Below are 15,826 nucleotides of genomic sequence, written 5' to 3'. Positions count from 1 at the left end.
TTGTTTTTTTTTTTTTTTTTATGTTCTGAAACCTTTGTTCCCCCTGTGTAAATATCCTGTTATATAGATATCACTAATTCCTATTAGGAGTGCAGTTTTACTGATCGCCCTGTATTATTGCACCTGTTACTGAGAGGTGTATTAGTGCCTATACTCACAGACAGGTGTGTTTAATAAACTGTGCTATACAGCTGACCGTAAATTGCATCTGCAGTAAGCACGCCTGTATCTAAAGGTGGCCATACATCTGCAACGGATCGTCACGACACAGGGAAACTTCCGATCGGCCACCATCGATGTTCTGCGATCCATCGCCTGATCGCAGACATTTGCCATGTTAAATGTCGGCGATTTTGACGACCGCGATCATTTTTTGATAGCGATCGTCAAATCTGCAAAATCCAACATGTTGGATTTCTGCGATGCCGGGTTGCAGCATCGCGGGATCGCGGCAAACCATCACAGATGGATGGGGCCCATAAGTGTAGGTACTAAAAGAGTGATAACTAACATCCTTGGACTGTTTTTCTGCCCCTGAGACCTTCTGCATATATTTTTGCTATGCCATAGGTCTCCCTTGCCAAAATATGGCAGAATGGGATAAGGATGATTTGGCTCTCAATATTTCTAAAATGTTTGTGTGTTAACAACTAGAATAAAGCCTGATGCACACTGTGCAGATTCGACAAACGCTCTGATCCTTGGAGCAATTATCTGATTAGTGTGCACCCTGTACATAGTTTAGCTATTATTAGCAGAGTGGGTGGGATGTACTAAGCTGAAAACTTTGGTAAAATGCCGGTTTTACAGTATTTCATGTGTACTAAGCAACGGAATGTGATGCATCCGGGTCCGGTGCAAGGGTGTTCGGCGCCCCCCTGCAAACTATATATTGCGCCCTCCTACAAATGCGACAGGCAGTGGATGACACTAGGGAGATGCAGTGTGTGACACTAGGGAGAGATTAGAGGGAAACGGAGATGGAGTGGGTGATGAGGAGAAGCAAAGAGTCAGGAGCTGATGGGCAGAGAGTGACAGAGTCAGGAGGTTACAGGGAGAGGCTGTGGGTGACTGGAGAGAGAGGGTGGCGAAGAGAGACTGGTGCAAACAATGGTTGGGCAGAAAGGCTGTTGCAGACAGAAGATGGATAGAAAAGCTGACGCAGACAGAGGTTGGGCTAAGAGGCTGACATAGGCAAGAAGAGATAAAGGAGAATGATACACCTTAGAACGGCTTCCATGTCTCCACACGCCACTTCACGTGCCACCACTGAACATGCCTCCACAAGTCACTCAGATCACCACATGCAACTTTCACCTTCCCATCCCACAACAAATACCACAATGACCCTCCCCACATCTCACAAGAAATACCCCTATTATTGTTTTCAATCACTGTTTTTCTAAAATAAGCTGTCACATCCCAGAACTCTTTGTGGATCTAGTAGGTGCTGGGGCAGGGCGGCAGCTGCTGTATCCGCTGTCAGGTGGACCTCCTCGGCTCCTACTTCTGCTGCACTCGCACTCCCGACGGGTCTGCGTGGCCATATGCTGCACCCTAGACTAGCCTGCCGTGTGCTGCACCCTAGACTAATCTGCCATATGCTGCACCCTAGACTAGCCTGCCATATGCTGCACCCTAGACTAGCCTGCCGTGTGCTGCACCCTAGACTAATCTGCCATATGCTGCACCCTAGACTAGCCTGCCATATGCTGCACCCTAGACTAGCCTGCCGTGTGCTGCACCCTAGACTAATCTGCCATATGCTGCACCCTAGACTAGCCTGCCATATGCTGCACCCTAGACTAGCCTGCCATATGCTGCACCCTAGACTAGCCTGCCATATGCTGCACCCTAGACTAGCCTGCCATATGCTGCACCCTAGACTAGCCTGCCATATGCTGCACCCTAGACTAGCCTGCCATATGCTGCACCCTAGACTAGCCTGCCCTCAGGCTGTGGTGTGAGGGACTGTGCTGAGTGTGATTCCCATTTATACTTGGCTGAACTCTATTATTTTTGACAGCAGCTCTGCTTTATATTTCCAAGCCCATATTTCTGCTAAACAGCTTACAGTAATACAGGGTACGGATGTGGTAGCACAGCACAATTTTGTCTTTAGCAGGAGTAATTACAATGTATGATTCATTCGTATGCTGAATACACCCAGTTCGATATATCGTTCATACAGCCATCGACCAGTGCAGTGATTCCCAAACTGTGTGCCATAGCACCCTGGGGTGCCTCAGGGCACTTGCCGGGGTGCCTTGGGTTGGTGGTCCAGTACCAAATAAAATCGATTTTAGTCAGTGTGATAGGCAAAACCAGTGCTCATGGCTGCCAATAAAACAATATGTGGACAAAAAGAAGTGCAGCCCTGTCACCCACCACATAAGTGAACCTTAGGGTGACCTATAAGCACAATCTACTTCATTTAATTTTTGCTGAATTTCTCAATAAGAAACTTTTGCCCCAGGGGTGCCGGGGAAAAATGCTGATACTCTAGGGTGCCGTGATTCGAAAAAATTTGGGAACCACTGGACCAGTGTGTACACCCGATATATCGGTGAATGACGTAGTTCAGATATATTGTGTCAGATTTGCAGCATGGCAGATGCGATATATTGTGAACTTCTGCCTGTTTGCATGGATATCCGAGCCCTATGCCTTCCACAGTAACCGCCGTCAATGACGTCATTAACACATGCATGAAATTGGTCGGCCGGTATGTCTAGCAAGTATGTGACCGGTATTACTGTGCAAGAGAAATCCCTAAAGTGTGAATACTGTGGCAATATTTACATTGTAGCTTTTCATTGCGGATATTCCTGACAGGCATTGTGCTGCATACAAAAATACCGTCTTTAGTCTTGGTATCACTGATCCAGGGAAACATTTCCCAAGTATAGGAATCCACTTGTTGTTAAAGCGATGGATAAACACAATTTTTCATAAATCCAAGCTTGATGTGCAAAGGAGAAGGTTCATTTTGGGGGTATTCAATTAGTCACTAGGTTTACCCAGCTGCGCCGGAGCTATTCAATTAGTGGGGATTACCCCGCGCATGAGTCCCCGCAGTTGGACTGAACCTTGCAGCTCATGGAGGTGCCAGGTAAAGTCTGCGGGGGAAAAAAATCCATTGATTCGGCAGTTTACGCGGAATCTGTGTGTTTCCGTGCGTGAAATATAGATTTATTTTTTAATCCTGTGATTATTCTAAATAAGGAAAATAAACATAGCTCCAAAAGGGAACTAAGCCTTATAGGAAACAATTTAATTGCTTATTTGGATTCAGCATAGAAAAGTACACCTAGAATACCCATCAAAACCCTTGTGGTTGGCCAGTGATTCTGGGCCTAATTCAGACCCGCTCGCAAGCGGGTCGATGTTGGCCAAGTGCGCATGCGCATGACGGAGGCGGCTCCGTCGTGCGCATGCGCGAGACCCGAATAACGACGGCCAAGCCGTCGCTATGGGTCTCGCACCAAAGGGGGCATGCTGTCGTTGGTGAGTGACAGCACGCCCCCTTTGGTGGGCGTGCCGGGGGCGTGGCTGCCCAGACGGAGGCATTCCCATGGGAACGCCTACCGTCTGGGGCCGGCCCCACTGACATCACAAGTGATGTCAGTGGGAGTGCTTTTGGCTCTTTTGGGAGTGCTTTTGGCTCTCCGATGGTCTTGAGTGCTTTTGGCACTCCGATGGTCTTGACAATCGCGACAATCTTCCTGGCCGCTCGCTATAGCTGTGGGTGGTCACCCACAGCTATACGAGCGGCCGTGAGGCCGCTCCAAAAAGTAAGAGGGACGACCCTGATTCAGAGTGTCCGGCTCTGAATCAGGGCCTCTGTCCAGCCAGTCCTGCAGACATTGCTTTATAATCTGTGTGGTGTTCCGACACTAGAGCTACTTATAAGGTCGTTGTTGGCAGTGGCGTAAATTCATGCCAGACGCAAGTTATAATTTGGTGCTTTCCCCCCTCGTGACAGCCGCTGACACTGTATTGTAGCAATTTGCATGCAGACTGCCTATAGATAGCCTAAGGTGGCAGCTGATGGTCTGACATGTAGATCTCCACTAGTGTTTGGTGGTTACTCAGGTGGCGGAAATAGGTGCCATGTATTGGACTACCGTGACGGTACACTCCGGGTACATAGTAACAGCCCCAAGTGGGGTGAATATGTTATGGACAATGGAGGAGATGCCCCTTCAGAGCTGGAGCCCAGCGGCAGGCGCCTCCATTGTCTCCCATAGTTCTGCCCCTGGTTGTTGGTAAAATTCACTCTTCTGATATCATCCTGTAGGGAAACAGGTGACATGAATCGGTGCTGTCAATCTACAGTACCTTATATTGTATAAGCAAATCAATAATTTTATATGGGTTCCGCACTATAGATTGACTGTAACATCTGGTGTCTTTCTAGACATTGTTGACCTTTTTAGACAGTCAAATTGTCCACAGGGACAAATGGTTGACTTATACAAATGGTCAACATGGTCAAAAGGTCGACCTGAAAATAGTCAACACATGATTTTTATTAGGGTGAAAATTATGTAAAAAAAAAAAATGTTGACCATTTGCATGTCGACCTTTTGACTGTCAACAATTTTGTTAATTCGACCTTCTCATATGTCAACCTTTTGTCCCTGTCGACCTATTGGCTAGTGTCTATCTAGACGCCGTCGACCTTTTTACTGTCTATGGCCCTCATTCAGAGCCGTACGCTCTGAGCAGAGCGCACGCTCTGAATGAGGGCCGGCCTCCATGAAAATGGAGCGTCCTCCTGGACGCTCGTATAGCTGTGGGTCACCACCCACAGGCTATACGAGCGTGCATTTTGATGGCCGCGATGGTCGTGACCATCGCGACCATCGAAACTGCGAGCCGGAGCCTGCGGTTGAGGTTTTCAACCGCAAGCTCCGGAGTGATTTTGGCTCTATCACTCCCACTGACATCACTAGTGATGTCAGCGGGCCGGCTTCTGACGGGAGGCGTTCCCGTGGGAACGCCCCCGTCAGGGAGGCACGCCTACCAAAGGGGGCGTGCTGTCAATCAACATCGACAGCACGCCCCCTTTGATCAGACACAACGAGCGAAGGACTTTCCTTCGCTCGTCGCGTCTGGCGCATGCGCACGACGGAGCTCCCTCCGTCGTGCGCATGCTCAGTCCAGAACATCGACCCACTTGCGAGCGGACAGCCGCTCGCGAGTGGGTCTGAATCAGGCCCTATGTGTTAATCCACACCCATTTTATCTATGGTGGCCATGTCTGTGCACATTGACCTTTATTACGAAGATCTCTCTTGCACTTTAGATGCATAAATTGCTGTTTTAAACTGTTGTTGAGATGTTTGTGTTCTGTTTTTTATTTTTTTATTCTTGACTTATTAGTTACATTTATTCTTGTTCTTTTTATACTTTGTTAAAAAAAATTCAAGTTTTAGGCAGGTGTGGAAAAAATGCTGCAAAGTAAGAATGCTTTTAAAAATAGAAGTGTTAATAGTTTGCATTTTTATTAATTGATAAAAATGCAAAGTGAATGGACAGAAGAGAAATCTAGATCTAAATCACTATTTGGTGTGACCACCTTTTTGCCTTCAAAACAACATAAATTCTTCTAGGTACACTTGCACAAATTTGTAGGATTATAGGCCCTCATTCAGAGCCACTCGCTAGTGGCAGTACGCTCGTTCCGAGCGATGTTCGCACATCTGCGCATGCGTACGGTTTTTAGTACGCATGCCCGAACCAGTCAGTGCGGCCGAAAATCGTTGGTACGCAATATAGCGAGGGCCTGCTATTTTGAGTGACAGAATGAGGCGTATGTGGGTGGTAACAGGGGAAGGTGCTTGAAAACGGGGAGTGGAGATCCGAACGCAGGCGTGCTTAAAGGTCAAAACGGGCGTTTTAAGGGAGTGCATAATTAATACAGCAGCGTCATTGACCACGTCACTTGGTTTTTTTTAACTCAGAACTGCTCGCAAAATAGCGGTTGAAAACACCAACCACAAGAATAGCGAGCAGTTCATACGCTGTACGATGTACTCGATTAATCTAATAAATAGCGGACATGACGTATGGTGCGTGCGGCCAGGGGGCGTTTTTATCAAATAAACGAGCGTATGTTTTGCTCGCTCGTTCAGACTTAGAGGTGGGAACAGACTGCAATTTGCGAACGGATCATTTGAATAGCCACCCCTTGTTTTTGAACGAATGACCACAAATAGCGAACGGCTCTGAATCAGGCCCATAGTCAGGTGTATGATTAACCGATCATACCAAACAGGTAATTATCATCATTTTCATATGTAGTCATTAACTGAAACAGAAACAGCTGTGTAGGAGGCTTAAAACTGGGTGAGGAACAGCCAAACTCTGCTACAAAGGTGAAGTTGTGGAAGACCGCTTCATGTCACAGGTCATACACCATGGCAAGACTGGGCACAGCAACAAGACACAAGGTAGTTATACTGCACCAGCAAGGTCTCTCCCAGGCAAAGTGGGGTTTCAAGATGTTGTGTTCATGCTCTTTTGAAGAAGCACAAAGAAACGGGCAATGTTGAGGACCAAGGAAGCTTAGTGCATCAGATGAAAGACATGTCATGCTTCTGTTTAAAATCGGAAAATGTCCAGCAGTGCCATCAGCTCAGAACTGGCAGAAACCAGTAGGACCCAGTTACACCCATCTACTGTTCGGAGAATTCTGGCCAGAAGTGGTCTTCATGGAAGAATTGCGGCCAAAAAGCCATATCTTCAATGTGGAAACAAGGCCAAGCGACTCAACTATGCATGAAATATAGGAACTGGGGTGCAGAAAAATGGCAGCATGTGCTCTGGACTGATTAGTCAAAATTTGAAATATCAATTATTATTACTTAATTATGGCTATTTATTTTATTGATGTTCAAAGAAACCTCTGCCCTAGTAATTGTCAGATGTGGTGAAAACTTTTTTAAAATGACTTATTTTTCAGTGGGGAAGTTTAAAACAGAGAAAGTTTAAACCAGATCAAAACCAGTGAGAGAGGCGAATGACCCCCCCCCCCTTTAAAAAAAAGAAAAGAAAACAATTAAAAAAGGCTTGCTCTATGGATTTTTTAATTTCTACCATTTTTGTATATGTGTGGTAGTTTTTTGGGGTTTTTTTCGCCTAAAAATATACCCACTTTAATGGCACACAATATTGGGTGCTAGCTATGATCATCTTAATATCATTACAAGCTATCAATATTCAGCATTAATGCAGTGTAACAAATGTATCCATTTAAGATTTCCTGGTGAGGTCTGGGGACATGTAAACACATAATCAATTGCAGAATCATTTGGAATACATCTAACAATGGAAATGTTCATGAATGTCAGGTCTTTTTTCTTTATCACTAGACTGTTTCGCTAGAGTCTTTCGGTGCCTGGGGCAGCTATTCGGGGGGCAGGGCACAATCCTGATTTCCCCCTCAAAGCACAGAAAAAAAAAACCACAGGATTTTTCAAGACAGCTGAAACCCCCATGTTCCCAGCAGCCTCCTGCTGTGTGATGTCTTACTGAGTCTGTTGCTGAGTGGTGGTTAGATGTAGAACTCAAGCAGTTAATTACTGTCCCTTATTATGCAAAACCTGAAATAGACCCCACACCTATAGCATATCTCCATGCCCACCACTTCCAGTCCCAAAGTATATGACCAGCATTACATACCCATGCTTCTATATACAGTCCTATGCCGGCACAACCCCTTGTTCTGGTACAACAATGTGTAAATGCTTGAAAGGTCCAAGATAGAATGGGTATCCTTGCATGGACAGTAGTCTTGTACTAAAAATTATATATTCATGCGTCACAATACAATGACATTTTTAAGTTCATAAGAGAGTGTTCTAATTTTCTACAGAAGGATAACACAGCCATTGGGGCCTAATCCTTAAGGACTGAAAATTTGTTGCAAACTGTTATTTTCCAATTATGGACCAACCCTTTATTCTATATCTGGAAATTCTCATATGATATGGAGCATACTTGCCTAGTCTTCAGCAACCTCCGGGAGACTCCCGTTTTTTTGGTGTAGTACCCCAGGAGTGGATGGCCCTTTTGCATCCAGTGAACTGGGCAGGATGCTGAAAATTAGGCGAATTGGGTGTTCATTGAGAGTGGGGGGCGCAATATGACATTATTCTATGAGCATTGCATTTTTATGGGCCTGCCATCCCCACATCAGTGGTCAACTTCTTCTCCTCTCTTGGAGATTAGGGATGACCATTAAATGGTTAAACATCGGTGATGCTATTGGTGCTTTTCATCGATGGCAAGAAACAATCAACACGAAAATATAGATGGTTTTTACCATCAGTGGTCAGCGATGTTTAAGGACCAGTCCAGCAGCAGGCCAAACACAGAAGAGGTGGTGACTAAGCAGTACGTTGGAGGATGAGTGGGCAGAGCTGTGCTCTGCATCCCCTGGGGGGGGGGAATAAAACATAGGCGTGCCAGTGCGTTTGAACGCCGTTGCAGGGGCGTGCATTAATTAGCCACTGTGATGCCCTGCGCAGCCTGAGGCCTCATGGCATCCGATGAAGTTAGCAATTCCTGAGTAAGGTCAGAGCTTATGCAGTGTACGTGAGGCTGCGATGGTACTCTATTGTACTGATGGTTTCGCAGTCTTGCTAAACATTACGGATGTGTGTAAGGTAAAGTGGGCGTACTTATGTAGTGCGGCAGCATAGGGATCGCAATGGATTAGCATACTATCTCAGTTGAACTGCGTGCGTAATCTCTATTGCAGTTGCGATTGGTAGTGAATCAGGCCCAATATCTCTTGTGACGCAGGTGTAACAGAGAATGAAAAAATAAATGTATACACACTGTAAATTGGAGGAGGGGAGGGCAAAGGTTTAAAGGAAATTGCTAAATATTTGGCATATTTTTTCTCTGGAGTTGGGGCGGTTTTCACAGCGGTTATCTCTAGCTGCTCCCCAGCTGCCGGGGGTTAGTGTTAGGAAGACGCACACACAGTGCTGCGCATGCCAGTATATAAAGGCCGTCTTCTTTGTTGTTTGTCTGCCAGTGATGGTTGCTGGTAGACAGGCGGAGGCGCTAGGTGGAGGCCTCCGTGTGATAGTGCTGTGCAGCTCACACAGTATAAGGCTGTATACCTTTAATTTCCAGGTAGTGTATTATTTATTGAAGATTTGTTTTTGCATATCCCACCAGTTGGATAAAAGCCGCAGTCTCTCGTGATCAGACAGGATTTATAGCAGAGTCAGTGTGTACACACATTGCCTGATGTCAGCCTTCTCTGATACATTTTCAGCGTCCTCATACAACCTGCACCTGTCCTTCTCCTTCTCCGCAGCCAGTTGTTAAGCTGGATAACACTGTACAGTACAGTTGGTGTTTACTTCTCTGTCGGTGAGGCAGTTACTGTGGTCACTGTCACAGTATGCTGTATATATTCTTAGTGTGCCATGGGTATATAACATTACACCACTCTGCCAGAACACAACACATTACTGCTGTAATAAAAGTGGGACTCTAATGGGCCATTCTTTTACATAAAATTATGCAGAAACTGTAGTTTCTGCATAATTTTATGTATTGTTCCTGTGTACTAATGGCACAATGCAGGGGATCTCACAGAAATCTCCGGCAAAGTACTAATTAGCGCTGCAGATTGCAGTCCTCATTATAATCAACGGGGGGCTACGATCTGACCTAAACTCCAAAAAGCAAAGCTTTTCGGAGTTTAGCCACGTAGTTTACACCATCTTCAAATGGTGCAAAGTACTGTAAGTCTATGGGGGGCTCCAGGGGCAAGAGAGAGATCTTTCGATCTCTCCCCCGCAGCCCCTGGCCGGCCCCGGTAGCTGACACTGTGCGCTTGCGCATTGTCAGCTTCCACAGGAGAAGTCTTTCACTTCTGTGAAAGACTTCTCCTAAATGCCGGGAATATAACCTCACTGGGACAGTGGTTACCGCAACCGCTGTGAGTTCCCTGTAGTTCATAGCCGGGGTATTTTTATTAACCATGGAAATATCCCCGGCGAGTTAGATACATAATAATCGTGGCAGTACCACGATTATTAGTACATAGTCTCCTAAAGTCGTATGCAGGGTCAGCTCTTGGGGTCTTCGACCAGTGCGGTCGAACAAGAGCGCCACCCCATAGAGGGTGCACCTCTCCCCAACATTCCGATTTCAGCGGGACAGCACTGTTCCGCTGTTCTACCCGTGGGCTGAAGCGGTGCGGCACTGCTGGACCCTGGAGGCTGAATGGATGCTGCGCGCATGCGCTTGGCATCCATTCAGTGCCGGGAGAGGGCTGGGGGAAGCCCAGCTAGTGACGAGTGTTGGGCTTTCCCCAGCCTGACGTTACACAGGAGGGGATGCCACAAATAACATCACTTAAGGGGCATGGCCTATGGTAATTAGGCCACGCCCCATTTTTGGTCTCACTTGCCAACTCCTATACTGTATGAGTCAAGACTCAGAATGAGAAACTGCCCCTGCCATAGTATTGGTGCAAGGTTTGATGATGCGACTGATGTTTGCGGCATTACGCTTCAGTCAGCAGTGCACCATGCATAGAAGCTGAAAGTAAGCATCTCGCTCCTTCCACAGGGGCAGGGCTTTGTGATGGCATTAGTGTAAAGACACGACTGCAGCAAAATAGGCAATCGCGGAAGCCGCTGTGTGCATCCCTGAGTCAGGCTCAGTACATACATGCCTACCCTCCCGGAAGTCGCCACTGGAAGGGTAGGCACTTCTCCCGCATTCTGCCCAATTCCTAGTGAAGTGGGCAGAATAAGGAGAATTTTCAGCGAGTAGGGGAATGACCTAATGACGCGATTCTTTGAGAATGTGCCATTTTGGCCCCACCTCTTATTTAAATATGCGCAGTTTGCTGCAAATTTTTGTGAGCGGCGGGGCTTAATGAAGTGACCCGTCCATCCCCGCCCCCAACACCTCCGACCTGCTCCTCCTCCCCGGGCTTCTCCCGGGGAGGAAAACTCCATTGTCGGCAAGTATGGCCCAGTATGTTGTAGGGAACAGAGTATGAGATTAATGAGCCAGGGAAGCCACCATGTGTTCTTTTGCTCCTCTGCAGCAGGTTACAGTGTTTAATAAAAGAAGCACTTCCCTTTAAACAGGCAGAGTTTGAGTGACCGCTTTGCAGACTTGGAACGGGATGTACTAAACACGCTCGGCACTCCCGCTGTGTATGATAGAAAAGTCCTGGGTGCCTTCCCCAAATGGATATCCAAAGTACAAACACATAGATATAATGAACACACCTGTGTTCCTGATGAAAAATTTGAAGTAAATTTGAAACGTTGAACGAGTAAGAGGCTGGGAATCCTCTCTTATTTTTTTCTTACACACTGAGAGTGCCGCCCATATCTATGTGTTTGTAATATATATATGGAAAATGAAGCTGAGAAAAGAGCGACCAATGTGCTAATTTCTACTATTATATAGTGCTTCGTAGAACATTAATTAAATACATTAATAAGTGTGCAAAATTGTAATGATACGTGCAAAACCACAAATAAATATATGTATGTTGAGTTTAAAGTGCAAAATATTATAAAGTGCATATGTCAGTGTATAAATAAATATCAAAAAATTGATATATTATAAAAAGTTTTAAAATTTATTATGAATGTAGCTGGCCCTGACAAATAGGGCAGTGCATAAAAATTATCAATAAATATTTGGTTTGTATATGAGCCCAACTGTAGCTTTGACAAATTAATGTCAAGTTTCTTTGGGATAAGGGGTACAGTTCCAGGATGCACAGGTGCCCGACAACGGCACTGGTGCCCACTGCTATGAAGCTGTACCTAATAATGTGGCCACTGAGTTTATTTGTATCTAACCAAAATAATCGCCACATTTCAGATCAAGGCAAGAAACTGGAGTCTGTAACACTGGGAAATCTCTATGCCTGGATCAAAGGCCCTCATTCAGAGCCGTACGCTCTGAGCAGAGCGCACGCTCTGAATGAGGGCCGTCCTCCATAATTATGGAGCGTCCTCCTGGACGCTCGTGTAGCTGTGGGTCACCACCCACAGCCTGTACGAGCGTGCAGGTTGATGGCCGCGATGGTCTTGACCATCGCGACCATCGCCACTGCGAGCCGGAGCCTGCGGTTGAGTTTTTCAACGGCAAGGCCCGGAGTGATTTTGGCTCTATCAGAGCCAAAATCACTCCCACTGACATCACTAGTGATGTCAGTGGGCCGGCTTCTGACGGTAGGCGTTCCCTTGGGAACGCCCCCGTCAGGGAGGCACGCCCACCAAAGGGAGCGTGCTGTCAGTCAACATCGACAGCACGGCCCCTTTGATCAGACACAACGAGCGAAGGAAAGTCCTTCGCTCGTCGCGTCTGGCGCATGCGCACGACGGAGCTCCCGCCGTCGTGCGCATGTGCAGTGCACGACATCGACCCACTTGCGAGCGGACAGCCGCTTGCGAGTGGGTCTGAATCAGGCCCAAAGTACTTTTAGGCTGCACTCTCCTCTCCATTAGCTTTCCATCCAAGCTGCCTCCACTATGTGGAGGGAATAGGGTCACTCTGAGTGTACCTGTATTGGAATTGTGAATAATATAAAAGTTTACTTGCCATGTAAAGTAAGCACTTGGGCACTTCAGGTGTTGGGTGATTATCCCGTTACACCCTCTTTTGTGTTCACCTGAGCCCTCGGGAAATGACTTCCTTCAGTATAATGTGGCTGAAAGCTGCCAGTTATATCCACTCATTAACATCACTATGCTTGTCTATATTGTCACTGCGGGGAAAACTGTCTGTCTGTAGTCTTGTGGAGGGGTATTTAATGTTGCATTGTCAATGTGTTTTGGTGAGTAAATTAGTTTCCTGGCTGTGATTATGCTCTTTGTTTCAGTCTTAGCTCCTCAGGCACACGCATTTGCTAAGGCCTTGAAAAAACTTCCTATTCTACATGATGAGCTATACGCCCAGCAAACCAAGCTCTATGAATTCCTAGACTCCCCAGAAAACACCTTGGTTCTCCCGTAAGTAATTTGCCTATTTATGATTATTATTATTATGATTATTACTTTTAAAGGTAGAAAACATTACATGACAGTAACTTGAAAAAATGTTCTTTACAGATGTGTCTTTATACACCTTTGCTCTAGGTACGCTAAATAGCCACTGTTGTCGACTTAGCAATGACAAGCATCCTTTTTTCAAGAGTTGCATCTTATTCACACTGCCTGAAACTGAAAGTAGCGACAACACTACATTGCTAGAGCAGGCTGTCCACTTGGGCTAGCAATACTTGTACATCGGTGCACGACTAAATCGCAAACCTGTTTAAAAAAAGGTTCCGATACGAGCGTCTGCAGCTGTTTCTCCCACCACGTTCCGTTATGCAGAGTCTGTGACTTTGTGCATAGGTTGTGCCAATCCCTTGCTTCCACAAGCCGCAACCTAGTGCCTCTGGTACATTATGTGGCTTTGTATGCGGCTACAATGTGACTTAAGACGCTAAAAAGTACGCTACGCTACCTGTGGCGGAGCATCTCAGTCGCACCAGGCGTCACGCATCATATAGCGTAAAGATGCTAGGTTAGGGATGGCCAATTGATGGTTCATGGTTTTGCCATCAATGGCGGAGATCCAATGGTTCTCCGCCAATGATGGAACAGAGCCATTCAATGTTTTTTTTTTTCCTTTTTCTCGTGTTCTGGGACAAGAGCATAGCCCTGCCCCCACAAAGCCCCACCCCCACTTCCTAATTGTCCCGTTGCCCAGCAAGTATTAAAGCAGGGATGACAACTGGTGGATGAAATCATCAATGGTTGCCAGCCAATGGTTTCATACCATCGAGGTCAACCACTGATGGGTGTATGAGGATACATCCGTATGACCAAACTATTGCTATCAACTGCTTACTAAGACAGCCTCCTCCTTAATTCTAGCTCATTGATTCACTGCTTCTCTTCTGTTATCTTGTCCGGGATCTGAATGAAAGGTCGACGATACCAGATGGTCGACAGGTTTAAATGGTCGACGTGTTTTTTATGGGAGGGGGGGTTCAACATTTTTAGGACTAGGGCTAGCCACTTAGGGGAGTGTTAGGGTGCTGGGGGGGTGGTTAGGTTTAGGCACTAGGGGGAGGGTTATGGTTAAGGTGCCCATACACTGTGCGATGCACCGTCGGCAATCATGCTGTCACTGCCGGCAATCGTGCGGTCCCCACTGACCGCACGATATGTCGGCTCCCCCCTCCTCCATCTGAATGGGATTGTACATCGCATCCCAGATCAGATGAACCTACAGGAAGATCTGGGGATGAGATATACGATCCCGTGGGAGCACGCAGCACAATATCCGGTACGATATCATGCCCATACACGGCACGATATAGCACCTAATATCGTGCCGATCCGTCAGATCAGCATGTATATCGTTCCGTGTATGGGAGCCTTTAGGCTATGGTTAGGTTTTGGCACTGGGGGAAAGTTTTGGTCAGGATTAGGGTTAAAATACAAAATAAAAAAAGGTTTGACCATTTTGCACTGTCGACTTTTTCAGTCAAACTTTTGTCCATGTCGACCTATTGCCTGTCGACCAAATGGTATCGACTGTCAATCCTTTTATACTACACCCATCTTGTCCACTGAGGAAAACAAAAGCACACTCACTATTAAGTAACTTTTAAGATCAGGGGAAGACCTAAACTTATATTAGATTTTCGATCTGAATAACAAAATAATACATTTGCAATTTCCGGCTATTCTTTATAATAGTCATAACCTGTGAATGCTCCTCAAAATATACATGTGTAGAGTTAAATTAATTTCACACCTAAACTAATTTTTCCATTATTTATGCAATAAAATAATGTCATTTGTATACTAAGGGATTGTGGGAAAAGCTGCTCTAAATCCTCTGTCTTTAGGGTTTGTCTAATGAGGCCGCTCTGCCAAACTTACCGGACCTTTAAGGTTACATAAGGATTCTCGTCCTTGAAAGTCACGGAAAATGTGTTCTGATGCGAAGCTCAATTAATTACAAGCAAATCTTGGGGGTTGTAGATCTGTTCAGGTCCACTTGGCTATGAACTGATGTGTTTCTCTGTAGAACTGTAATGCTTGGGGGGGATAGCCAATTAGTGGAATTCCATTCCCATACATTCTGTTGACTTTGGGTTAGAGTATAGTGTTCTGCACGTGTTTATCCTTTGGCAACTGCGTAGTGTGTTTTGCTTTTATTATTCGAAAATCTATAAATCATAAGAGCTTTATTTATAATGCTCCGTTCAATTTATAATTAGCTGCTTACATATTTTTTCAGACTGGGGTAGCATGGTTGGAGCTGTGGTTAGCATCACTGTCTCAGTCATGAGTGAAATTCCTTGGCCAAGCACTATCTGTGTGGAGTTTGTATGTTCTCTATGAGTTTGCTCTGGGTGCTCTGGGATTGTAAGCTCCACCTTTGACAGCGGCCTATTTATTAATTTTCACAAATTTGCTTCAATTAGACAACCTTTCTAAAGAAATATATACGGCTACAGCACAGTTAATTCAGACTCTATCTGGGACAGCAGATATGATCAAGTGATGTCTGGGCAAGGTGGTTTGGAGTAAAACAACCCCAAAACCTTATTTCTGCAATCTCTAAATACAGTGTTGCTGGGGCAGCTCCGTGATACCCATCGGTCACAGCAATATTAATTTGATGTAGTTAGGGTTAACTGGCTGCTTTGCCACACACCAGTCTCTTTAAATATGTGCATGAGTGATTTGGCTAGCTTTGCCTTTAGTCACTATAATTGTTAAAAATAATAAAAAACATCTAAAAAAATGGGACA

The 15,826-nt window shown here is 45.8% G+C and overlaps 1 protein-coding gene across 1 annotated transcript in view; it reads left to right on the top strand.

The window, feature by feature from the left end:
* Positions 1–15,826, top strand: part of ASPG (asparaginase) — a 110,109-nt gene that overhangs the window by 9,772 nt on the left and 84,511 nt on the right. The window contains exon 2 of the mRNA XM_088455270.1: positions 12,890–13,019. Coding sequence (XP_088311396.1) covers positions 12,890–13,019 — 130 coding nt within the window. The remainder of the gene's footprint in view (positions 1–12,889; positions 13,020–15,826) is intronic.

Source organism: Taudactylus pleione, unplaced genomic scaffold, assembly GCF_031769625.1.
Source record: "Taudactylus pleione unplaced genomic scaffold, aTauple2 ptg000652l, whole genome shotgun sequence".
Classification (NCBI taxonomy): Eukaryota; Metazoa; Chordata; class Amphibia; order Anura; family Myobatrachidae; genus Taudactylus; species Taudactylus pleione.
This window is presented reverse-complemented; position numbering and strand designations above follow the sequence as displayed.